Source organism: Trachurus trachurus (assembly GCF_905171665.1).
Source record: "Trachurus trachurus genome assembly, chromosome: 24".
In the NCBI taxonomy this organism is placed as follows: domain Eukaryota; kingdom Metazoa; phylum Chordata; class Actinopteri; order Carangiformes; family Carangidae; genus Trachurus; species Trachurus trachurus.
In genome coordinates this window covers 23,596,328-23,619,008 of record NC_139910.1, presented here as the reverse complement: position 1 = coordinate 23,619,008, position 22,681 = coordinate 23,596,328, and the positions used below count along the sequence as shown (strand labels likewise).

General features: G+C 43.2%; 1 protein-coding gene across 1 annotated transcript; it reads right to left on the bottom strand.

Annotated features, from left to right (window-relative positions):
* Positions 1-11,167: 11,167 nt before the first annotated feature.
* trib2 (tribbles pseudokinase 2) lies at positions 11,168-18,778 on the bottom strand. Its single transcript, XM_084001105.1, has 3 exons — positions 17,369-18,778; positions 15,574-15,866; positions 11,168-13,173 (listed from the first exon to the last, which is right to left on the bottom strand). The coding sequence occupies exons 1-3, from the start codon at positions 17,636-17,638 to the stop codon at positions 12,699-12,701; spliced, it is 1,038 nt and encodes a 345-aa protein (XP_083857231.1). The 5' UTR covers positions 17,639-18,778; the 3' UTR covers positions 11,168-12,698.
* Positions 18,779-22,681: the final 3,903 nt, after the last annotated feature.

Genomic DNA, 22,681 nt, shown 5'->3' with positions numbered 1-22,681 from the left:
GGTGTGAAATGGAGAAATGGTGGTAGAGTTCAATAAATTAACCTCATGCCACGACTCTAGAAATATTTTCAAATCAAATTATTTGCAGCTAAGATTTTTTTGTAAATGCTCGCACATCCTCCTTGGGCAGAGCTCTGAATAAGGAATTTTCACTGGGAGCAATTGGAGATACCTGATTCGTGCCTCCTCACAGAACCAACTGATATGTTGCAACAAAAAAGCATGAAAAACAAAACAAAACAATGGAGAACATTTGGAATGTAATCCACATCTGTGTATTATAATTGGTATACGCTATTTTCCATATTGTTTTCATTGGTTGAATATGGTTGATTTACTATCCTTTCAGTTAAATGGCTGTTATTTTGCAATTCAAAGTCTTTGGAGTGGGGAAATATGTTAAAAGCTGTGATATGAACTGAAAGACTGAGGATGGGATTTTTACATCTGAAACCACTTCTGAATTTATGAGGTTAATGCTATTTGTGGTAGTGTAAATTCTATTTTCAAACGTCGGAGGATGGCATGCTGGTTCGTCTTTGTTTTAATAAGAAAAAAAGAAATGCATTTTCCTTGCATGTCTGAGATGAAATTCTTCATGATCAAGTTTATAAGCATGAGCAGATATAACCTTCAGTCCTTTCACGGATTCACTTCGGCAATAAAGTAGTGTTAAAATGACTCCACCCTTGTGTGGGAGACTCGTGTTGGCAATATTGTTTAAGTAGAATTACAGAAAAGGGGAGCGTCAACAGATTTATCCTGTTACAAGGAAATGAAGGAGACAGTGAGTCTGTGTTTATCCATTATGAAATCCATATCTGTCTGGAAATGAAAGAACATAGGTTCAGCCTCTGAACCACTTCTTCTTCTTTCTTTTTTTTTTTTTAGATCATGATCTGACCAGCAAAGAATTTGCTTCTTTAAATGATTAATTAGCTGCTATGATTCTTTGATCAGCCTTTGAAAATCGATGAATGTTAGCATCCTGGAGGAGGCACATTAAGGGCATCTTCAAAAAAGGGATCCACAGCATTAAACAGACACTGTAACAAGTTGGGCCAAATTTATATTCAGGGTGATTCTGCCTCTGTGAAGAGCATGGAGCACCCATGCCAGCTTTTTGGGAGAGCAAATGTTAAAAAGAGCCTTTAGGTGGACGTTCTTGGCCTGTGTTAAATCATAATTACATCTACAGTCCTGAGGCTATCAAAGGTTTTTGTTGTTGTCCCTGACTCTTGTTTCTGATATAAAATATGCCACTTGTTTAACAAGATCTCTATCGTACCTGATTGAGTAGCTGCCATTCCTGCACTGATGTTCAAGTGTTTTTTTTTAATGTGGATGGAATGTGAATGAAATTGACTATAAAGCCTGCAAATTGAACATAATGTCCCTTTGTGCAGGCAGGTTTTGCAGTTTGAAGTGTAACTTGAGAGCAACAAGAAATTGTGTTGTCACATTGCTCCTCCGCCACGGATGCCTGGAAACCAAAACAATTAACAGGCCTATTTCTGTAGAGATGACCACAAACTCACACTCTTACTGCCGCAGGTGGCGGAAGGCTCTCTTCCAATTAACAAGTCTAATTACATCACAACTCTGCAGAGTTGTCTGGCATTCATTGTGTCTGATTGTGAGTGTGTGTGCTTGTGTGTGGGTGTTTTGTGTGTGTGTGCATCCAACGGTTCATTGCAGAGTGTGAATATAAAAACACAGCAGAATGATCAGTGGGGTCAAGGGGCAAAACTTTTTCTTACTGAACTGGATAATTGGCATGGTGAGGGCTCAGCAGACAGTAAAACTGAACACTTAGCTTGCTGCATGTGCATTTGAAAGATAACAACTGCTATTTTGTGGGCTGTTCGGTAGTCAGGAAGCAATGCCCATTTTTCTATTCTAATCTAATATAATCTAGTCTAATAATTTACATTAGCCTACATCTGTAACAGTAGCCTAGCTATGTTCAGGCAGGCCCCCTAGTGGTTGAGACGCCGGCGTCCCAAATGAATTGATATATGAAAGGCGTCCTTTATACAGCGAAAGTAGGGATGGTGTAGTGAAAATTTCAACACAGACATTTTAAGGACACTTTCGGCAACATGTACAAAAAAAAGAAGTTTCTAGGTGCTACTGTACGGTTTTTTCACAGAGTCTCAAACAATATTATACTACGGCAGCCCACAAGCGACGTCACGTCAACAACAAAGGTGATTTAAACATATAGATACCATCTTTACACCTCTTTTTTCACCACCAAAAAATCGTATACTGTCATAAAAACTAAAGCAAAGAATAAAAATGCAGTTTTTATCCCAATAAAGTTTTCAACAAGCCTGCTCACTAAAAACAAACAAACCCGGAAGTTATTTTCGAGTGCCGTAAAATCATTCATCAATCAAGCCCCCACTAAAACATTGAATAAAATCACAAGCTTACCCTCATTTTAAAGCTGAAGATGTGCCCGACAATAATCCGCGGCTCGATTTTATCCATCGTGACCATGATCCTACGAGTTGTCATCTGTCCCCTCAGTGCTAATGCTAATGTCATGCTCCGTCAGACTGCGCATCCGCTTCGCGCAGGTCTGGTCGGCTGTCAAAGTCACGGAGGTGACCAAAAATTTCAAACTCAAAGAGACAAAGATTTTCTTTCATTTTTAAGACATTTAGGTGTATAAAGCTTTAATTGCAGTGATACAAAAACAGGCGGAAATTGCCAAAAATGGCCTCTGCAAAAGGCCGTACTAAGTCTCCACAAATAAATAATATCAGAACTGGCTGAAATTACAAATCAAGTCAAGTCAATTAAAGTTGTGATTGTCAACATTTTTAAACATTGGAATTTCACAATTGATATTGCTGATGTTTGCTGTGAAGGGAGTTGCTTGAAGCGGCCACTGATTTTGTTTCCCAGCCACAAACATAGTGTTTTGGTTCACCCTTACCTTTTACATAGGCTAGTGGTTTGTGGCCACAGCAGTTTTCAGTGCAAAAATACTAATGCTGCTCTTTGTCTACTGATGCGTGAAGAGGAAACTTGCTTACAAACCCGTCCTGAACCCAGTGGGTCCCCCAACAACATGTTGTGTATCAGGTCAGGCCATTTTCTGTATAAAGTTTAGAGCACTTGGTTGGTTGGTTGGTTGGTTGGTAGGTAGGTAGGTATGGTTGGTAGGTTGGTTGGTTGGTTGGTTGGTAGGTTGGTTGGTTGGTTGGTTGGTAGGTAGGTAGGTAGGTAGGTAGGTAGGTAGGTAGGTAGGTAGGTTGGTTGGTTGGTTGGTTGGTAGGTTGGTTGGTTGGTTGGTAGGTAGGTAGGTTGGTTGGTTGGTTGGTAGGTAGGTAGGTAGGTAGGTAGGTAGGTAGGTAGGTTGGTTGGTTGGTTGGTTGGTTGGTTGGTTGGTAGGTTGGTAGGTTGGTTGGTTGGTTGGTAGGTAGGTAGGTTGGTTGGTTGGTTGGTTGGTTGGTTGGTTGGTTGGTTGGTAGGTAGGTAGGTAGGTAGGTGTAGGTTGGTTGGTTGGTTGGTTGGTTGATTGGTAGGTAGGTTGGTTGGTTGGTTGGTTGGTTGGTTGGTTGGTTGGTAGGGTTGGTTGGTTGGTTGGTTGGGTGTCCAGAGGAGGATGGAGTGAAATCCATTTACAGTGGATATTCTCTTCTTACACAACCATAAGACATTACAACTGCACAGCACTGAACTGTTCCTGATTGACAAGTTCAGATGGGAAATGCATCATGGGTTAAAGTTTATTTCAGTTGTCTATTTAACAATAATAGTAACAATAAATTGTTGGAGCCTTTCTCAACACCCGAGGTCACCTTACAGATAAAAAAAAACAGCAAAAATTGACATAAAATACAATAGCACAGAAAATGAAGTAAGAAAGAAAATACAATGTGGCTGAATGAACAGATAAAGAGGATAAAACAGTTGACATTGACATTTTTTTTTTAAAGGTGGGACTTGAAGGTGTCAATAGAGTCCAGGGTGCGGCTGTGTAGTGTAGTTCCAGATCTAAGATCCTAGATCCAACTTATGAGAAATATTGGTCATGATTTGCAGATGCTGCTGTGTTAGGCTACATACTGATAGTTGGTTGCAATGTACATTTTGCCTCTAGGCTATGTGCTGTTAGTCTGTGTTTTGTTCTGTGAGAGAATCTCTTCAAAGGGAGTATAAAACTTTATATTTGAAAAAAAAAACACACAATGAAAATAAAAATATAGGTTCTGTGTTTGAAATTGACAGTAGATTCAGTCAGGTCTGTGAAATGGGTTTGGGGCTCAGTTAAGATTGTGTAGAACTCTGCTTCACAGCTTGTTACCGCTGACCTCAAGGGACTCCAGAAAAACAGTCCTTGCAGGTTGATTTGGTTTTGTCTGTTGTTTCTCTCAATCCGTGGAGGTATTTCCCTCCATTTTTCCTCATACATCTGGTTGTTGATGTTAACACGGGTCTGCGCCGAACAAGGCTTGTATTTTTAAGGTGTACACAAAATTTTAGTCATGTACAAAAATTGCCCCCAGCCATTTTCACACATACGAGATGAAACAGTCCTGACTGCTTTATTGAAAAAAACCAAACTCAACCCGAACAAAAACTAGACACTGCACGCTTCAGAGGTTTTATCTAAAATGAGAAGTCCATGTTGTTTTCTCCTTTCTCCCGCTTCTCTTGTACCCTGGTAAGGCACAAAACAACCTGTTTCACCCAATTATCTCTCCCACAGGGCACAGTCAGGCAATTTGGCTCAGTCAAGACTCTGATTCATTGAGCCAGATGATTTAAAGCTTTTGGGATCCACAAGTCAGCCCACCAGGACTGAAACTGCTCCGTGATTCTCAGTTGATATTTAGCAGTGCGAGTTGCTCCACCAAAAGGTTACAGAAACAAAAATAGCATGTTATTTCTAGTCTTCACCGGGTGTCACTCAGTGAAAACCATATTTCTGAGAGATGTGAGAGAACAAAAGGTTATAAAGTGTAAAGTAACATGACCAACCTGTGCTGACATCGGAGTGCTGCTTGTCTGCTACAGTTGGATAATGATAACACAGTATGCTGAACATTTGTCATGAAAGATCTTATCTCTTATCTTTTAAATTATATGCTTACTATATATATCCACGAAAGCCAGTGGGAGTTATATCTTAGTATGATGATCAGCCGTGAGAGAAACAAAATGTCCTTGACAAACATGGAGATAATTATCACAAACGCTGGTTCCTGCAGTGCTTGTAGGCTATAGTCTCATGCATGCCCGTGGCCCCCAGAGGGGTTGGATTTCTAATAATTACAGTGTGAGCTTTAGTATTCAGGCCCATCAAAAATGAGCTGACACATGCAGTCAATATAGTTATCCTTACAGGAGTAATGTTCATAGCAACCCCAGATGTCAGAGCCAATGAAACAGTTCGCCACAGTTTTATCACCATATTAAGCAATTTGTAGAGGAACAAAGAAATAAACTGGCCAAAAAAATATTTTTTTTACAGTGACCCTGCAAGCAAATGTGTCTATGATTTTCCCTTCTCCCTGCTGCGTCCTACTCTCACATATAAACTCTCTGAGGCCATTAATGGTTGATCAATGCTTCAAGTCACTCTGGATTGTTGCAATTAGAAAACAATGCCCCAAAAAGCTATTTTAAGTCATGCGCTATCAGTGGGGAAAGCAACAGAGAGGATAATTGGGTATTGACAAAAGAGTGTGAAAAGCAGCATGCAAGACCACTCTCCAATTTACTCTGTCATCTTGAGGCTCTGATTATGCTGCTTACTGACCAGATAATTGGGGCAACGCTTGATAAAAACAAACATTTTTAGGGTAAAGTGTCAAATACAAGCATCTTGCATAAAAATATTCCTAACACTTAATTGGGATGATGCTTCTATTTCCTGCGACCGCGTGCGAGGGGCTGACGAACTCATGACTTCCTGGCTCCCTGGGGTGTAATATACTGTTATCCACTGGACTGAGAAATTTTTAAAAGCATGTGGGGGGTTTCACGCTTCCGTGGGTTTAAACTGATACTAAATGGCTTTTTAAGAGTTAATTACCAGATTAAGACCATCATGTTTTCCACTACACAAACAGTGATCAGTCCGTGTTCCTCTGGTGTTAAATGCATGTCGACAAGCAGCTTTAAGGCCCTGATAGCCTATTGCGCTGAGTTAGAATTGATTGGCTTATTTCACATGGGGGATTTGTGTATATTGATTTGAAAGTAAGGATGTCATACTACAAATATATTTTATCTACTTTTCCAATCTGATGAAAGTCAGAAAGGTGGGTTGTTTGCTTCATGTTGCCACTCTCTGTCTGATCTGATCCAACCACACACACACACACACACACACACGCACACACACAAACACATTCCTGATTCAGATCATCTGAGGTTTTATTTAATACTTAATAATAACTGAGGGTTTTATCCCCAAAGCGTTGCCTCGATCATTGCTTATTTTGAGAGAATTTAACCATTAGCTACTGCTATTTAATCTTTAACTATAGCTCTGATAGGATTTCTAAAATATGTATTTAACTGGGTAATGGAAATGTACCTTTTAATTCCAAAGAGAGTACATACAGTATGTACCATACTGTGCATGTTTTAGATGGACTCTTTACAAGCAAGTGCCTTTTACTGGAGCAGCTTCCACTCATAAACTCTGTTACTGAGCACCATCTAGTGTTCAAAACGATTATCTTTAATCGTTTTTTCCAAGAATGCAACCTTTACTGTATGTGCACTGTAGACAGCTGCAACCAGGCTGATTATATAAATTACATATTCACAACTGAAGAAAATGTGACCCCAGTCCCCGCTGACAATAACAAGTAATGTAGGACGAACATATACTTCACAAACAAATTAAAATAAGTCGTTTTAAAAAAAAAAAAATCGACAGTAAATGTGTTGCTTGTTGGTCAGGATAACTAGTGCACATTAGACTCACATATTCCACCTGAGTGAGTCACAGGCTTCTCTGCGTTTCCGTTGCTCAGTGGGTTTTGTAACCCGGTGCCAGCAGAAGCCTCATGGCTGGGTGGAAGACAACAGAGGCCATCTGTTGTCTGTGTGTTTTCTTTGGTGCCCTGCCACAAAACTCTGCTGCCAGAACACCCAAGGGTACCCATGTGCACCTCGCTGCGCCTAGGGATCAGCTCACATGAAGCACCTTCATAGCCTACTGGCTCTACTGGGGGACGCCTGTATATTCTGCCAAAGCCCGGATACAATAACAGTGGCGTCTGAAAAGGGCCTTGTTGTAGCAGGATCGTTACACAACCATGCCATTAACCTTAATTGGAGCAGCTTGGTGGAACACAGAAAAACTTTCAGCCCTCTGAGACAGCCGTGTTGTTCCTCTGGGTTACATAAAATCGAAATGGATCTCACTCTGACTTAATTGAATTGCAGAATACTTATGTTCCTGCTGAGGAATTGTGGACTAACTGAAGAGTAGAGAGTGCTGCCTACATGTACTGTGCGATGTCACTCCCTGGTTCTGTGCAATGACAGAAATAAGACCGTTACATAAACACACAGGCATGACATAATTTAGAGTGAATCACTCTGCCCCCTCCCCCCCTGCTTCACAGTAAACATAATGACACTACTGACTTAGTTCCCATATTAGTTGTAATTGGGTGTAGCCAAGGAAACAGACACACAGGAGACATTAGGGGACATGGAGAGAGCTGATCCCTCCCAAAGTCTGTTTGTTTGTTCACCTTTTAAAGATGTTAATTTGGCCTCAAGGCTGCATCACCACCCTGATGTGAGAATCATCTACATGCAGCGTTGTGCCATTGATTAAAAATGAACAAACATTCGTGTTCCTTCAACAACCTGGGGCCAAACAGGTGTGAAGAACATCCTGCCTATTCAACACATGAAAAGTGGGGAAAATAATAACAGGGAATTCATCAGTTTGTCAGCTTTGAAACTCTTTTGGTCGATCTGGCTGCCGCAGTGGGGGGATGGTATTATTAATATGTCCCATTCATCAGAGGAAATAGCCCCCAGTACTTCCTCCCTAAATCTGTTATCTCACACTGATATTAAGCTCCACAGAGATTGGATTGCAAAAGAAGATTACTGTGACAGCAGGATTTTGTAGGGCTGCAGGTCACTGTGCATGTTTTTGAATCAGCGGTGCCACCATAGCTTACTTAGGTTTTAAATTTCAGACTAAAAAAGAAGAAAAGAAAATTCTTTTTTGTTAAAGTTAATCTCCCATTTAGCGTTAATGGAGCACTCGCAGACCGTATGCTGGTTTGTGTTTCTGACAGAACGTCAAGGACATTTAGATAAACACATTAGAATGCCAAAAAGGAAAAAAATAAACTCCTTTCAATGGTTTTTTCCATTAAGTGAAAAGCTAAGACGTTGTTGTAGTGTTACAATAAACTCCAAACATGCATCAATTATTCAGCTCAAACAGTCTGAGATGTTTTAGTGTTTTCTAAGTCTTGAACTGGTGTGTGAATGTCAACAGCTTTCATCATCAGCTTGACAGATTGTGGAAATACACAGTACTGAAGGAGAAGTGTAAACATCAGATGAATCATTCCTGTCAACAGGCAAGCAGCGGAGGAAATGTGTCTGGTCTTGGCCTGCACTTTAAATCTTTGCGAGTAGCAAAAACGTTTATATCAGGAGTTCTCTAAATTCATGTGTCTGGTCTCCGTCAAAGCTCAGTTTGCCTGGGAAGTGCTGATGAAATCATGGTTCATCTTAGTTTTTATTAGGCTTTGTATTCACAACAATAGGTTGAAAACACGAGGCGTAAGTCATGACTGCAGGGATGGATTGAAAGAAATGGGCATTTTGGCAACAAGCTCAAAGGTGTGATCAAGCTGAATTACGGGTATTGTGGGATTTTCTTCTGCCATCAAAAGTTGGCAAATAACAAATATCACAAAGCTATAAGAAATATCCTAAGCCTGCATGTCTGCAAGATGGACAAATGCTCTTACGAATGGCTCATAACAGATCGGCAAAGTATTGTTAAAAACAATTTAATAACCCTTTAGATAAAGCTTATACCTCCTCTATAAAGGGTGACATGTAAGGAAATGCCATTCAAAGCAGCAGTATGAAACATCCAGTAATATCCGATTCAGATTCAGCTTTATTTGTCCTTTACAGGAAACTTGTTTTCACCTCCCTGTACAAAACCAAAACCAAAAACATACAACCTCAAGATACATAAATACATAGAAGCACACATTTAGCGACGCAATCTATTTAGTTCTGTTATAGCAGAGGGGACGAATGATAATCTGACAGTGCACATGGTTTGTAATTATTTTTTTTATCCCTATTTGCAGCTAACATTCTGTACTGTTTTGCAGTAATTGTTACTTTTACTGGACTATTTTTTTCTGGGGCATGTGTACCACTGTAGCAGGTTCTTTTTTTGACTTGTTACCACCAGAGGTCAGCATTGCATTCACTGGCAAAAGTTTACAAGGGCAATTGCCTCCCTGCCCATCCTTTTATTTGCATCACAGTAAGCTGCCATTTTCACACGCACTCTGCTCATAAACTGCTGACAAAACAGCACCGTGCCGATTCGTCAATTTCACATTTGATTACAAAGAAACTGATGAGTTCTTTGTTTTTTCTTTTCTTTTCTTGATCTATCTGCCAGGAATATGTTTGGCCTAGAAAGCTCGTCTACCTCATTTGTGAAATCATTTTTCAGTCTTCAACAGTCTGTCATCTTTTGTCAGCTCACAGGAATCTGCTGAAAGAGGAGGCAGGGCATCACATTGTCATCACAACCTTACAGTAAAAAAAATCCAAAGAGTGTCACAGCCATCTACTGGTAGGTGCTGTTGAGCAACGACCCATGACTTTAAATTGTCATTGTGCACCAAAAGACACTCATTTATCCTTTGTTGAACAGAGAGATGGGGAGCATTCAGGCTATAACTGCAGCTGTCGGCCTCGTCTGATGGATCTAACTTTAATCAGGATTACCCTGCGCGAACATGGCAGGTGGGAGAGCTCACACACACACACACATGTGCGCAGATGTTGGCCCACATACACACATGTTCAAGCAACTCATGAACAAATGGAGCCTGAGATGATTTTTTTTCCTTCTTTTTTCTTCATCTGAGGGAAGAAAGGCAGCAGAATGAGCAGAGGCAGAGAGGGTCAGCTCGCCCTGCAGAGCTACATTGTTCTGAACAAGACGAGAGTGTGGTGAGGGGTCTCTCGTGAGAGCGCCACGAGGAAAATTATTCAGCTAAAGAGCTTTCTCCTCGTGCCCCGCGTATGTCATCATTTGGATGAAGTGAGGCTGACGGGAGTTGTTCAGATGGAGCGAAAGCCTTTTTGCTCCTCGTGTGTGTGTGTGTGCGTGTGTGGAAGCCACAGTGATTGCAATCTCATGATGAACTGGGAAGTGCTTTTGTTAGAGCACAGAGGCCGAGGGGTGTACTGGAAGTGAAAAATATTTTTTTTATATGGGTGGATGAAAGGAGCTGCAAAATCTCCACATCACAGAGCTGGAGAATCACTCGGAGATGAAAAGCCGTCTCGCCCTCTCGTCAAACTCTGCAGATAAGTCCTTTGATAAGAGATCTAAATGTATTAATTCATTTGAGATGCCACTGATCATTCAGTAGATATTACCACGCAGTATCGAACAAGCAATGTAACACACAATTTAATGTAGATTATAATTTCTTTTTTTATTATTATTACTTATAGGTGACCAAAAGTGTTTGTTCAGGAGTGATGCTGCATGTGATATGGAAGCAGAGTCACTTTTCATTTGTACGTAAGGAAAAGAAAAAAGTCAAATGTCAGTTCACAATTTATTTACTGAATAAATTTGGACAAAAACACCAGAATCTGTTACGATACAATCAGAACATCTGAGGCAGATATCCCACCATGCACCACCCCCCTCCATGAAACAAAAAAAGGACTAAACATTAGCACCAAATCAGAACCAACTTAAATAAAAAGGTAGCTCAGTCTACAAAAACAATGAAAGCAATAGTCGTTTTTTTTATTTATTATTATTGAAAAGCAACTCAGAAAAGTAGCAAATTGAGAATTTTCATATTTTTAACTTTTCTTAAAAAACAAGCACCCGCCCCTCCCCCACCCCATCCCCCCCACACACACCTTCTCCCCACCCTCCCCCACCCTGCTAGGCAGGCTATAGCATTCATGGGGCACATGCCAATGACTAGATAAAAACACAAATTCAAGTAACATTGAGATACGACAAAACATGTCCACTGGTACCCATTCCGAGCATGATCGTTTCACAGAACCTACGCAGGCAGTAGAAAACTAACATGAGGTCCTGGAGTGAGCATGTTGTAGCAATACTATCACTGAATATCTCGTATCAAGTTTTGAAAAAGAAATGAGGGAGACCGGGTGGCATGGGCTGTCGGGGGCACAGGAATACTGGCACAGAAGATATTGTGTATTCTAAAACTTCAGACAGACATTTCCTCTTTGTGCCTGTCCTGTGTCAAGATATTGCCTACATTATACATGAAAAAGGAATCTCTGAATAAAGAAAAACCCTGCAATGTAGTTTTAAATATATATATTTCTATTTATTTATTTATTTATAGATATTTATATATATAGCTGTTACAATTTAAATAAATGTTACGTTCTCGTTCCTACAACTGAAGAATGAATTTAAATAAGAGGAAGCTAATTTTAAGAGGTGGAAATCGTCCATTCACCTAACACATCAAGTGCATGATGCCATGTTTTTGGAGGCTTACCAAGAAAACGGTGTAAGTTTGAGGTTTAGGGAGTGATATCAAAGCAGCAGTAACAACAGACTGGAATAGCTTAAAAAAAAAAAACGACAAAAAAACAAACAGAAAGTGATGATACTGAAAAATGAAGGTGTGGTGATGAATGGAGAGTGGAGAAGGCCCAAGAGACTGAGACAGAAACATAATGATGACTGAAAACAAGGCTGCTGAGGAGTTTAGTGACTGTTCTATAATGTAAAACTGAGACGAATGAGAGATGACAAAACTGAACCATGAAAGAAAGTTGAGGTCAAACACGTTGATGATGATGATGACGACGATGACAATGAGGGAAAAAAAGATGCCTAAGCTGCTCCATTTCTTAACCAATAACCCCAGGTCAAGTATAATCACCTTGTTTTAGGGCTTGTCAGTTCTGAACCTGGATCTGTGGTTAAAATTGGTACCACCTAAAGCTATGACGAAAAAAAAAAACGTAAGAAAAGGTGTGGTGTTGCGGTTCACTCTGAATTGTTCTCCTTGGTTTCCCCGTGTTCTTTTGTCCCTTCATGCTTTCCATAGTGTCAAAAATGGTGAATGTGTCTACTTTTATGAGCACCACATTGAACGAAACAGATCCAAAAAAGAAAAAGAACATTTTTGCTACATTGTTTGCAACTTGCATGTCTGGCGGCAGCAAATCCCCGAGCGGGGAGGAGGCGCGTTGCCAGGTGACGTATAGATGCCATTTGTCATGCCAGGCTCAAGGTTTTCCATGGAAATGGTGGAAAAAGGAAACAGGATGGAAACACCTTTATTATGAGTGACAAATGTTCACCTATTAATCTCTAGACTACTGTTTTTTTTTTTGGCTCTGCTTGTGAGCGTGGCGAGCTGACCGTGGCGGAGTCGTCCCGTTTGTGCTTGGTGGGTTTTTTTTTTTGCTCAGCTGAAGAACTGCTCCAGCTCCTCCTCCATGTTCACCTCAGGCACCATCTGCTCCTGCTCCCTCTCCCCCCTGCCGTGCGCCGCGACGCCCCCCAACGCCCCGGAGGAGGCGAACCAGGGGTGCTCCAGTATCTCCCGGGAGGTGAGGCGCTCCGCGGGCTCCCGGCGCAGGATGGAGCGGATCAGGCACTTGGCCTTGGGCGTGAGCGTTTCGGGGATGTTGAAGTGACCCCTGCGGATTTTGCTGAACAGCGAGCCGGGCTCGACGTCGTGGAAGGGGTAACGCCCCACGAGGATGGTGTAGAGCATGACGCCCAGGCTCCAGACGTCAGCTGCCTTCCCCGAATAGCTGCCGCTGGCGTTGAGGATCTCTGGGCTCACGTAGGCCGGGCAGCCATGTTTGTCTGACAGGGAGTCGTCATGGCCGTCCAGGATGTACGTGTCCTCGAGGCTCTCCAGCTTCACAAGGCTTCTGGGAACACACAAGATGTGGAAAAAAAAAGACATTTAACATAATGATCCTCTGGTAGTGTGACTGTTATTAAACGATAATTACTATGATAGTTCCACTGCTTGGATACCAATTAAGAAAAATACAAAAGACACTCTACTAGGGTAATGTGCTCTGATGGACATCTTAAGTGTTTTAGATCCATCGCTTTTGGATATCAGAGGAAATAGAGCGCATAATGCTCTGGGCTTAAGTTTGACATTTCCTTTCACTTAGATAAAAACCCCAGCCAAAAAGCATCCACAATCCACATCCGCTGCAATTCAAAAGAAACACAATTACGGGTGACTGATCATCTTAAGTTCCATGCGGTGAACTGTTTCACTCAGAGAATCCAGCACCTGACAATGAGGATTTCTTTTCCCCGTCTCAAAATAGCATCTATTTGCACTCTCTCTTTTTTCTTTTCTAAACCCCACAATAACGGCAATGATACCCTCGAGTGCTGATAATAATGGGCTGGTCGTTTGGGAGGCGTCGCCGCTGAAGAATCTTGAGGGGCTTGGGCAAGAGAATTTTCCACATGCATGGTAAGAGACACTTGTGGGGCTATGCAAATGCTGCCATCTGTGTGTGAGGTCCGTGAGACACGATGCACGAGACAAAGAGCCGGGGGTGTGTGTGCGTGTGTGATAGTATCTACTTGGGAAAAAGAAAACCAAGAAGCTTACAAAAGAACACTTATTTCTGCCATCTATTACACGAGCATGCATGTTCACGTAGCCGCATTCACTGGCTCATTGTGAGCGTGGTAATTTCCCTTTATTTATATGCTTTAGAGCATTTTCACATTTTAATATCAGGAAAATTCTAGTGCTTCCTTGAGCCAAAGAGCCATTGTTCCTCTGTGAGAATACAACACAATGCAGCCTGGATAACAGCTTGTTTGGAGGACATGTGCAAACCTGCAATTACAGTTAAGGGGGCTCAGAGATACAAAAAGAGACTTAGCCCATTTTTTTTTGTTCCACAGCCGTGCATTGTCTTGGGTTAAGCTACACGGGATGTAATGTGCGCTGATCCTAAAATGTCTCTTGAGCTCGGTGGAGAAAGACGAGATCAACAGGCCCCTTTCGAGTGGCTTTGCCAGTGATGTACTGGATTTCACTCCCAGCCAACCTTTGATCAATGCCCTTTAGAAAACAAGCTGCTGTTTGGGCTGAGGCTAACGGCAGCATGACCAAATCAGGTCAAGAAGCTAATACACGCTATCGGAGCTCGCTCAGGTAACATCCTATGTCTGGTCTTGCTCCTTTCCCTCCGTCTGCACACGCGCCATATCCCTTTGTCACATAGTTGAGCTCCAGCCAGGACAGTGTCTCAAGTCCCTGAAGCAGCTTCGACTCCTCGTGTCTTGTACTCTCATGTCCACTGATCCCAGACGACTGAAAAGATGCAAGAGGATTCTTGACAGGCCACATAGTAAATGTGACCCAATACTGTCTTGCACTATCACTCTTAAAATTCACTCCACATCAATCATTCAATGGGAGAGAAGGGGAGGGGCGGGGGGGGGGGGGGGGTGGTTCTGGTCTGACATTCAAGGTCATTGGACTCGTACTGAATTTGTGAGGCGGCTCAACTTCCCTTTTCCACAGTTAGTGCCAAAGAATGACGTCACAGTTTAAAGACAGAGGGCAAAGAGGTGCAGACTGTGTCTCTGCTAGTGGGTGACAGTGACGTAAAGTAGTAGTAATAGAAGTAAAAGGGTTAATAAAATGTTTTGCGAGCCAATCGACATCTCTTGTCATTAAAGAAAATATCCATCCACCATTAATAAAAAAAAAAAAAAAGGTGTTCAAGGGGTTGCTGTGGCAACAGACGCCGGATTACATGGGTGTAGTTTTCACACGCCGCCACCAGGGGTCAGTAAAACCACACCGTGGAAGTACGCCACCCCAGATTTTCTCCTGCTGATCACTACAGAAGTGCAGCAGTGTTAAAAGCTCAGCTTAATGGATCATGTCATGCATACATTAGTCCTGTTAACACGTCTGTCTACGCTTTTCAGTCCAACAAAGGCCCCGGTTAAATAAGTATAGAATAATTCAATTTACCTGAGGTGATCCCCTCCGAGTGTGACTCCATATGCCAAATGAACGCATCATAAACCCAACTACTGAACCATGTGCACAGAAATAACCGAGGGAAACACAAGGGTCTTATGTTCCCTGTTCTCTGCATAACATCTAGGAGAAGCATGTCAGTGCTGTATTGTCTCAGTTTACACTACGCCTCCGTGTAAGCTGAGATATGACACGGATATCACATAGGACATCTACAGTTCAGGTGTAGAAACAAAAACAGTAAAAAGAGTGAAAAACAATGTCACAGTAAATGCTCAGAGGTAGCAGAACTCACCTGTCCTCATTCTTGAAGACAAACTTCCTTAGTTTGAGGTCACGGAGGACCAGTCCGTTGTCGTGGCAATGTGCCACAGCCGAGGCTATCTGATAGAAGAGTCTGGCAGCTTCGTCCTCCCGCAACTTCTTGCAGGTGCGGACAAAAGAGTGCATGTCGCCATAGCTCCTCTCGAAGAACACGTAGGCTCGTGTCTCGCCTAGCAGGATCTCTAGGATTTGGTTAATATGCTGGTGCTGGCCCAGGGCAAAGTAGGCCGCCAGAGACTCCTGGTATCGGCCGATGTCAAAAACCTGCAATCATAAGACAGGGAGAGATTCATGCCTACAGTCTGCATCCTTCGCCAGTTAAGATATTTTTTGTCTTATCTGAGTGACTTATGAGCGCAAGCGTCTCATTATGTTGTTTTGGTGTCAAGATCTTAAGGAGTAGAACATCTGCAAAACAGTTTTTTTCTCTCTCAATTTCCCACCGTGGAGACACACAATTAAATCTGACTGAAAGAGCTTCAAATTGCCCTTTAATTATGCAAAATGTACCCAAAATATGAGCAACCACCACATTCATTCTCGTGACACCAGACGTGTGTTTAATCTCTTGGCAGAGGAGCCGAGGTTACACAGAGGCAAAGTGAAAGCATCGCGTTGGTGCACAGTTTTGTACTGCAGCCCGGTGGTTGCACTGTCCTTTTGTTTCCATAGTAACCCCCCTCTCTCCCCTCCCCAATTGATTTTCAGTACAACCAGTTCAGGTGAGAAGGAGGAGGGGGTCCTCTGTTTGCAGTCAATACAAATACACCCCGCAGCTCTCCAGGTCTTACGTTGTGACCTGGGCTTCCAGCTTGGCAGGAATGATCAATCCTGCAAAAGGGGGATTGATCGGTGCTGTACTGAGACCAGTGCAAAGCAGATGAGGTCAAACAGCAGTTAGCTCACACTCACAGGATGTGCCAAAGGCCATTAATTTGTTATTGCCATGACGAAACATTATCTCAAGTCAAAAGGTACAGATTATTGGATATGTCGTGGCTTTATGAGTCCAATGTGGCGTGTGAATATTGTCTCAATTCATCAAGCCATTTGGTCCTAAGGTTGCTCTCAACCTTCTGGGAATAGTGGTGTATCTTTTTTTTTTTTTTTTATGGTTGGAGAGGTCAGTGCTGGGGTTCACTGTCGCAGCAGCTGGCTGCACTTGTAAAGTTCTCCAACCTTGTGTGCTTCTCTCTTCATGCAACTGCTCCTTAAAAGGTCACAGTTAATAATGTATGTTGGTAAAGGTGCAATATTGCAAGGCTTATGCACCAAATGTAAAAAACCCAAGGCTGCATTAATATGGTTACAGCATTGAGCTATGAAAGAGAGAAGCCATGGGTAAGCTAGAACAGCACTGAGAGGAGTGTGTGCGTGGTTACTCACTCCTTTGTCAACGTTACATCATGCAATCCAAACCACGCAGCTCGCCCCATTCACTTTTTCCATTAGGCTGCTCTGCCAGCTCTCTATTTACAATTCAAACAATTATTCAAAAGTGGAGAGGGGGGGGTTCTTGCTGCAACAGCAAACACATACACACTGAATACGGGCTTCTCTGTACAGTATGTTCAATGTATATGATGATGTGATGTATATATATATATATACACATATTGGCATGGGGCCAGTCATTTATGTGGAAATGCAAGTGCAATGCGAAGGTGGTGAGCTTGTAAAGAGCACTAGATGCTTTTTGTTCTGAGCTGCTATTTTTGGGATGGCTGAGGTAGGCCGGCTCCACCACCACACTGCTGCTTACTAACCTTACATACGAGCTCTTCCCCGCTGTGCAGGTGGGCGGCTCTGAATACGTGATCTCCCTCCAGTGGCTCCAACAAAAGGTAGTCCCCGATGCGGGAGATACAGTGCGAGGAGTCCGGGGTCTCCGGCGGGCTGGGGGACCCGAGGTTGGGACTGAAGCTCTGGTGTGACTCTGTAGTCCTTAAGCAAGACAGCTCTTCGAAATCGTGCGATTTGTGCCGCGATCTCCCATAACGTGAAATGTTAATTGGATTTGACCTCTGTATGTTCATGAGGAATAAGTGCGATAACTCCACAGTATCGTGGGGGTGGGGGGGCTTCCTCCTCCTTGTTCTTCTCCTCCTCCTCGGATAAGGGGACCACTTTGTTGTAAACTCAGTGCAATGTCAAATCGACTGATACTTCAGTAATTAAGTATAAAGGCAAACAAAAAAAATAAAAAGATGAATAGATTCAGCTGCAGCCGGGCAGACTATCAACAGGCAAAGCTGGCTCGTTGCTTTTCATACAAAAAAACTGTGGATTTTCTCTTTGCTCTTCAACTGTTCATTTGCCCCACTTTGTTTTCCATTCAGAAGATAAGGCCAGGCACAAGTAACACAATCACTGCTCCGAGCCGACTCGAGCCCCTCTGCACAGACCTGCTGCAATTTCATTAACGTAGGCAGCTGCGCACAAAAAAAATTGCAACAAAGGCGAGCAAAAGTCAGCTCTTACAATGAATGAAGGCTGCTCAAGTTAAACCGCAGCTTTATTTGCTAGCTTATCTCGCCGGTTAATGGTATGGCACGTTTCATAAAACGGAAACAATTTGTTAAAGAAAAATAGCTTGCAGGCACAGAGGGGGGGATAAGAAAAAGCACTCGCAAAAAATAAACATAAAGCAAGTTTTGCAAAAGATAATTACAGCGGCTGAATTTTTAAGCCGAAATATAACAGACGAATGATGGCTAGCAGGTGCAGAGCTAACTAGTTAGCTTCCTTTGCTAACTAGTACCAGATCAGTGCTCGGCCTTGTTCCCCGGGATCATATCCATGCACGGTGGTTGTCATCTACCACAGAAGGAAAAGACCCCATCCGGAAAAAAAAAGAGAAACTGCTGTAGCTCTTTGTGTGCGGGAGTCGACGTCCTGTCTGTGTCTTGGTCCGGTCCAATGGAAGAAAAAAAAAGTGTCGTCTGTGTGTGAGAGTGTTATCGCTGCTGTTTTGTAAGGTGCTGTAAAGGAAGGAAGGGACGGCCGGCCGACTTTCCCAGGCCCTATCCCTTGATTCAGCAGGACATCCTCTCTCTCCCGTGGTGCCGCTGTGCTTCTTACGTGGCCGGGGGAAATCTAGTCCATTCAGTGCGGAGGGGGAGGCCAGCCGAGCTGCACACACTGCTCTCACTGCGCCTGTACAGAGTGACGGAGCTGCTGCCTGCTCTGCCTGCCTGGCGGAGGGGAGGGAGGGGAGGGGAGGGGCGGGGGGGTTTCTACAGCGGGGCACGCGCGCAGCCACCACCACCACGCACGCGCGCGCGCTCACACACACACACACACACACACACACACACACACACACACACACACACACACACACACACACACACACACACACACACACACACACACACACACACACACGAGCATACCGATCCGCCCCCCTGACGTCACTCCCACATCGAAGCCCCATTGGCTTCCGACGCGGAGTTCTAATCATATGCCGGTGCGGTCATGTGAGAACCGTGTAGTGTGGTGGATGGATACACCCCCCAGGAATCTGAATGCATCGCATGCTGGTAAATTGGATGGGGACGGGAGGGGACGGGAGGGGGGAGTGGAAGTGGGAGTGAGAGTCTAACTACTGTACGTGCTGTGTTACAAATGTGTTTCCTCCTGAAATATCATTCAAGGGAAAGCGAGGATGGGGGGGATCCCTCCCCTCCCTTTCCCATGGTTGTAGCCTATGTTTTTTTTCTCTCATCAATACCATTATGGTGTTATCTAAATGAAAAACACCAAAGCAGCCATTATGTTTGACTATAAACAGACTGTAAATGCAGCAGTCGGTGAGAAAACACAACATGACACCCGTGTGACTCAGTGTTTTGCTCTTCAAGCTCTCTGTTCTGTAAGCAAACTAACAAAGAACACAACAAAAACCTGCATAATGAATAGCTAAAATAAGAAAACACACACAAGAAAGTAGGAGCATGGATGGCAAAAGAATCAGTGGTGGAGCTTTGTGTTTGAGGACATTTCTAGTTTGACATGCAAAATGAAGGTAGCCTATTAATTTTGTATAATATGGGATTATATTCCAGATTTTTGTGCCAAGGTTGAAGACAAAGACCAGAGGATTCATTTGAGAGATAGCACATGGCTGTGTGCTCTTGTAATGAATTCCTGTCTTGCAGGAAGAGTTGTGCCCCCGTAATATATTACAAAACGAAGGATGGAAGAGGTTCATTATTCATTGTTCTTCCTAGATTACTGGGGGGTGTGACAGCAGGATTGTGCAATTCCATGTAGGAATCCGGGGCGGTGGGAGGAATGCTTGCAGCTGGATGCAAGACACTGACAGAAGTGTTCGATTTAACCTTTATTCCCCTGCTTGCAGGCAGTAGCGGTGCACACATGCATACACACACACGCACGTACGTACAATACTCAAAATCTTCGTTTCTCGCCGCCTGCCTGAACAAACCCCCACAACATGGAAATGCATTTTTCACACAGAGGCCTCTCATCTCAGAAATAGTGGTTCACAGTTGCAGAATGTGGCTGCACCCACAGGCTTTTATATCCCAGTCCTCCAGCCTATGTATATGTATGTTTCTGTGTTCTGTGATATAATCTATGTGAGTCACCCACTTCAGTCTTTGTTATAGCGCTTGAACATTCCTCAGCTTTGCTTTTTTGTTTTCACTCATGCAGCTGAGAACAACAGACCTGTGGTAAGTCACAGGTTAACACAGTCTACATAAATACAGTGATGCACGGCTCCCATACTGTAGCACGTTTCCTGTTTCTGTTTTATTCCACCACATCCCTGCATTTGCCTATCGCTCTGACTCCAAACGGGGATTCTGTTAAGCCTAAACCACAGCTGTGCATGAATCAGAATAATAATCCCCAAAGACTCCTTTTGCCCCCATTCCCTGATACGCTGTGTGACTCATTCGCAGCGAAGAGCAGCACTCGAGAAAATCCATTGAGGTTCATCAGCTCTACAGACACGCCTACATGCCGAGGAGTAACGGCAGGCTGCCCCAGCAGTGCCTTCCAGCGAGAGCTTATGACTCTGTGTGTGTTTGTGTGTGTGTGTGTGTGCCAAGAGGATGTGTCCCATGGAAGCCTGTAGAGGTCAATGAGGACGGGTGAGCATCTCTGAATCCCCGGCTGATATTACTCACCAACTTACTAATAGCCTGTGTTGCCCTGTAGAAAATGATCTAAGGTCAGTTTCCTGTAGTGTTGACATTACACAAAGGCCTCAGGGTTTGGAGCCACCAGGGGAATGTGTTTTTCATAGCGGTTGCAATCAAATGAAGTTTATTAGAATGAATCATGAAACGGAGTCAAGTGAGAGTCGTTTTCCTCGCATTGTACATTCAGAAAATAACCAATATCCAGCTGTCACTTAGCAACGCAGCAAGCCAAGCTCACGTTGACACCAGCAAGAATCGGCGCTGTCACATCCGCACCCTGCGGGTAACTTCCACAGACAAATTCAGTCACATGCGAGAAGATAGATGCAGCGGCACAGGAGGAATGAGATCATTCAGCGAGTGTGAGAGGAGATGATGTGAGGGAGAGAGCGAGGCAGGAGGACGTAGGACGGAAAGGCAAGCAGGCAGGCAGGCAGAATCTGATGAGCAGCGGAGAGAGTGGAAGAGAAAGGAGGGGAAAGAGAATCAAAGTAATAGAAAGTGCTGTTCCTCCCCAACGTCGCCTATTGGAAAAGAAGGGAAATACTTTGTGTCAGGTTGTGAGCTGCCAGCTGGAGAGTCGAGCAGAGGAACAACATGATTAATACAGAATTGAACAGAGACACGTGGGAGTAAAGGGCAACAAATCACACCAGTAACGCAGACATGCTCAACAAAAGCAAACATGACATACACTTTGAGTCATAATGAAAGTGCTGACATCAAGTTGATACCAGGGGGTATTCTTAGTTTTGTTTTGACTGCACACCCTGCTCCCATGGATTCCTTATAGGTTTATTTTTATATTTACTGTCGAGAATTACACAGATTCCCATGATGCTCATTCTTTTCACGACCCATGGTGAACATGTGTGTGGGTACAGGGCAACAGCTGCAATACCCTTCAATTTCAAGTGAGAGAGAGGGAGAAAAACAAGTTATTTTTGGGGATGGGTACATGTGCCACATTCTGCCCTCCATGGCGCTGTGGGACCTGAGGCCTGTTTTCAAACAAGAGAGTGAGGGAGAGCGCTGCTGATTCCAGGGCAGGGATGAAGAGTGGAGAGGGAGCAGGGAGTGGGGTGGATAATGTTGCATTGATGATATGATGACACTCACATCTCCTCCTTTTTTTTTTTTTTTTCAAATAATCAGCCTGATGAAGCAGCTTGTCACATAAGAATGGCAATCATAAAAAAGCAGCACATATCCAACTGCAAGATTTTATAATATCAGTATATAATCAGATATTCCTATGTATTATGACATGTCTGGAAAAGCTCTCAGCGATAATTGTGAAAATGCATACTATTATTGTCAGTATATTAAAGGGATAGTTCAACATTTTGGCAAATTGTCCCATTGCCATAATCCCTATAGTTTTAGGAGTAGGTTCGTTACCTTTAATTGTCAGTGCAAGGTGTTTTTAGAACAGTGGAGCAGAGCCGTGAGCTGCTCAGAGCTACGCTATAGGAGGCTCATGGAATTTCTTGGTTTCCCTCATCAATACAATCCAACAACCCCAAAACGCTCTTGTGGACAAGTTGTGACCTGCACATTCACCACACTATGAGATAATAACAGAACGTTACGAAACAGAGTTGTTTTCAAGGTAAATTTGTGCAAAACCGCTGATGCATAATTCCATCGGGGGCAGTTTTTCGGCAAGCAGTCTCTGCATTTGCCTCATAAACAACTCTGTCTCATTTGATGAGTTTGATGAGGGAAACCAAGAAATTCCATTAGCCTCCGTAGCGTAGCTCTGAGCAGCTCTGCCGTTCTAAAAATAACTTGCACCGACAATTAAAGGTAAGAACCTACTCCTAAAACTACAGTATAGGGATTATGGCAATGGGCAAATTTACCATAATGTTGAACTATCCCTTAAAGAGGTTCAAAAACGTA